This window comes from Ylistrum balloti, unplaced genomic scaffold (assembly GCF_031769215.1).
Source record: "Ylistrum balloti isolate Yb309-2 unplaced genomic scaffold, AGI_CSIRO_Ybal_v1 Utg369630, whole genome shotgun sequence".
Classification (NCBI taxonomy): Eukaryota; Metazoa; Mollusca; class Bivalvia; order Pectinida; family Pectinidae; genus Ylistrum; species Ylistrum balloti.
In genome coordinates this window covers 354,457-357,731 of record NW_026781896.1, presented here as the reverse complement: position 1 = coordinate 357,731, position 3,275 = coordinate 354,457, and the positions used below count along the sequence as shown (strand labels likewise).

The following is a 3,275-nucleotide window of genomic DNA, read 5'->3' as shown; positions in this document are numbered from 1 at the left end:
TAATTATTTCATTCACACTTGAAAAAAACAACGCGGTTAGATGAATAAAAACAAAAATATTTTTTTTCGATTGTGGCAGCGGTTCCATGAAATTGACGTCATAGCTGTATATATTTAGTAGACGTAACGGTAAAATAAAGGTATAGGCCGTTTTACCTAGCTCTGCCGGTCTACCTGACAGGTGAAAAAATCTCAGATGATCTATTAACATCTCGTTATTCAGTGACAAGCGATGACTATAAAGCGATTTATAACTAGTTTCAACAGGTCACCGCTGATGTCATCAGCCGTGGCCACCGTCAGTTGTAAGACGAACGCCGATTGGTCAATATCTCGTGTTTCCTCGTGGAGTTTATATAAATAAGAACGGCATTCTACAGTTGTCAGATTTCATATGAAAGAAACACACTACAAAGAGCTATGAAGGTAAGAGTTTCTAATAATCTTTTCTGAATACTATCGAAATATACGTTTATTTACATAAACAATCATTGCTATTCTTTATCAGATCGTTTTAGATATAAACAAAAACCCGACTTCGAAAGAGAATCAATTTGTATTAACTGTGAAATGGCTTTTTAGAATGCTTTCGTCAATTTATAAATCGTGATAAAGATATATATTTTGAAAAATGGAAAAAAAAAATCAATTTGTCGATGACTTTCCCTCTCCTCAAACTGCAAGCACGTGTAAATGTTGCTTTTTATAGAAGTATACTAAAAAAAAACTTTTGAAATAAATATGTATCTGTTATTGATCTGTTATTGAACTCGTTTTAATTACGTTGGAAGTTCTGCAGGTATCTTAAAGTAATTTACACACTAACAATCTGACCTTTTTTAAACCCTTATCAGGTAGTGTTAGTGTTTTGTGCCCTGCTGGTGGCTACTCTAGGACAAGAACCGATTCTGACGGCGCCTGGGATTATAGAACCAGATGTAGAACAATGCGAGAAGGAGCTTTACAGATACCAAACCTGGGACGACGGTATCTTTTTTCCGCCCAGTGTACTTGGTCATCTTCCCCAAATGTAAGAATCTCGCTTTTTTAACTTTTGAAAAAAGAAATAAAACGACGCAGTTAAGAGTATATATCTAAGTAATGTACACATAATACCTATTTATTAATTCTTATCTGTTTATTTATTTTATTTATTTATTTATTTATATTCCACTGGTTGCTTTTTTTTTCAAAAGTATCGGATCAGAGAAAGTTCTCATTTACGCTAGTATTTCTTAATTTGTTTCGAGACTTGTTAAAATACAGTAATACATTTTCAATTCGAAGAGTGTTCTACACTATTGTTTGTTGACTTTTAGATTCTTTTTGTTTATCAGAACTTTCTTAACTCGTTTATGCTTTATTACTCATTATTTTATTTTTTTCGCCAATCTAAAAGCATATACTGTAAATGTACAAAATTTGGTGTTATCATATCTTCGCGCATCATCACTTTTTGGCAAATTAGCGCAATGACGAAATAACACATCCACTATTGATTGCTAAAAGAAAAAGATAAATTAATTATTTTCACCAATAAAATTGCTATTAGAGCAATAATATTTTAGCGCGATATTTTCAGCAAGAAAAAAAAATAAAATAAGATCACCACTGAAATTTTTACGTTTACAGTATTTTGAATTGAAAATCAGAATTAATTAGTATATCAAAGTGTTTTAATCGTTTCAATCATTGTAGTTATTACTGTATGTAATTTTATTTAAGTTTTTTTTTCTGATATCTTTATCTATTTATTTTACTCTTATTTTCAGTTATGAAGCGGAAATTGATCATTCTTTTAATCTTCCAAAACATCAACTTCTTCTCCAAAAAATGGACAACTACTCCAATTACCAAAATGCTCTCCCGGACATGAGAGGAGAAGGGTAAGTAACACCAATACGATCGAATTCGTATATATATTTTGGGCTTTCTGTTTTGAAAATGCTGTATTCTCGTAATTTCATATACATACTGTAATAATATCAATTTTCGCGAGAGATTTATTTTCGTTGATTTTATTGGTTCTCTTAAAGAACAGGTTCATATGTCGATGAACTAGTATTAAAAATTGTACAAGATATTATTTATATATTTATTCATATTATTAAGGCTCTACGAAATATTGTTTTTTTTTTTTTAAATTATCTCCACGAAAATATATGTTACTACAATATATTCTGCTTTGCTACATATGTACGGTGTTTTTTTATCTCTAAATTGTAAAGCAGGATTGACGATATTGCTTTTTTTGAAAACCATTCTTTTGTTTTTGTTCTGCAGGGACTATGAGGATTGTAAAGACTTGTGTCCATCCACTAGCATCGAAGTTGGTGCTGTGGCGATTGAAAACATAACCTATGATAGCAATGGCAGACCTCAAATGGGAATCTGTCTTGTAGTGTATCCGGAGTTCCAGAACTTCAAATACCAGTCTTGTGTGTAAGTACCGACTTCATCCTTCAATAAGCCCGGCGAGTCAAAACGTTACCCCTGACTCAAGCCAAAGGTGGACAAAATTTCATACATTATGGCAATTTTCATAACTTGACTTTTGATACCAGACATGGGCTTATTTCCAAACTTTTTTTTTAAACTTTGAAATCTATTTTGATACAAATGTGTTCGTGACTATTCCGCATTCAAAACATAAAATCTCTGACGTCATTTATTTCTGTTTTTGACATCAGTCTTATATATGTATTTTCACATGAAAAAAGAAAGATTTTTTAGAAAAAAAAGATATTTTAAGATTGTTGTATATGAAAACATTTTTTTCTTTTTCTTTTTTAAAATTTATCCATACATTCTTTTTTATGCATACAATGCGTTTTATTTCGATTAATCTTCCTTATATATTTATCATTTGTTTATTTATTTATTTTATGACAACAAAGTGTGAATAAATAAGAAGTTAAACAAAGGATTGAGTAAAATAATCAAGCTTCCTTACGTTTGTGTTTTTCTTACTTTTTAGCTCACAACTTGCATTAAACGTGCCATGGACTAACGACTTCCAGATGAAATATGCCTGTGTTCCCGACGGTTTCATCAGGAGGAAGCTCATCGTCTTCTGCCCTACAGCTGCAATGGGACAATGTCGTGAAGTCGAAGTATCCGTTCCTATGGCGTGCAGTCCAAAACTAGCCAAATGCACATTTACTGACGATTATGTGAAAAAGATGAACGCAGAGAAGGCACGAAAAGCGGAGGAAAAACAAGCATCTGGGCTGTCATCCCTTCTCAGTCGTTCTCTTAACAGAGGGAGTGGATAA

The 3,275-nt window shown here is 32.0% G+C and overlaps 1 protein-coding gene across 1 annotated transcript; it reads left to right on the top strand.

The window, feature by feature from the left end:
- The first annotated feature begins 420 nt into the window (after nt 1–420).
- On the top strand, nt 421–3,275 carry LOC132552235 (uncharacterized). The gene is made up of 5 exons (XM_060216387.1): nt 421–426; nt 855–1,030; nt 1,773–1,886; nt 2,284–2,442; nt 2,978–3,275. The coding sequence occupies exons 1-5, from the start codon at nt 421–423 to the stop codon at nt 3,273–3,275; spliced, it is 753 nt and encodes a 250-aa protein (XP_060072370.1).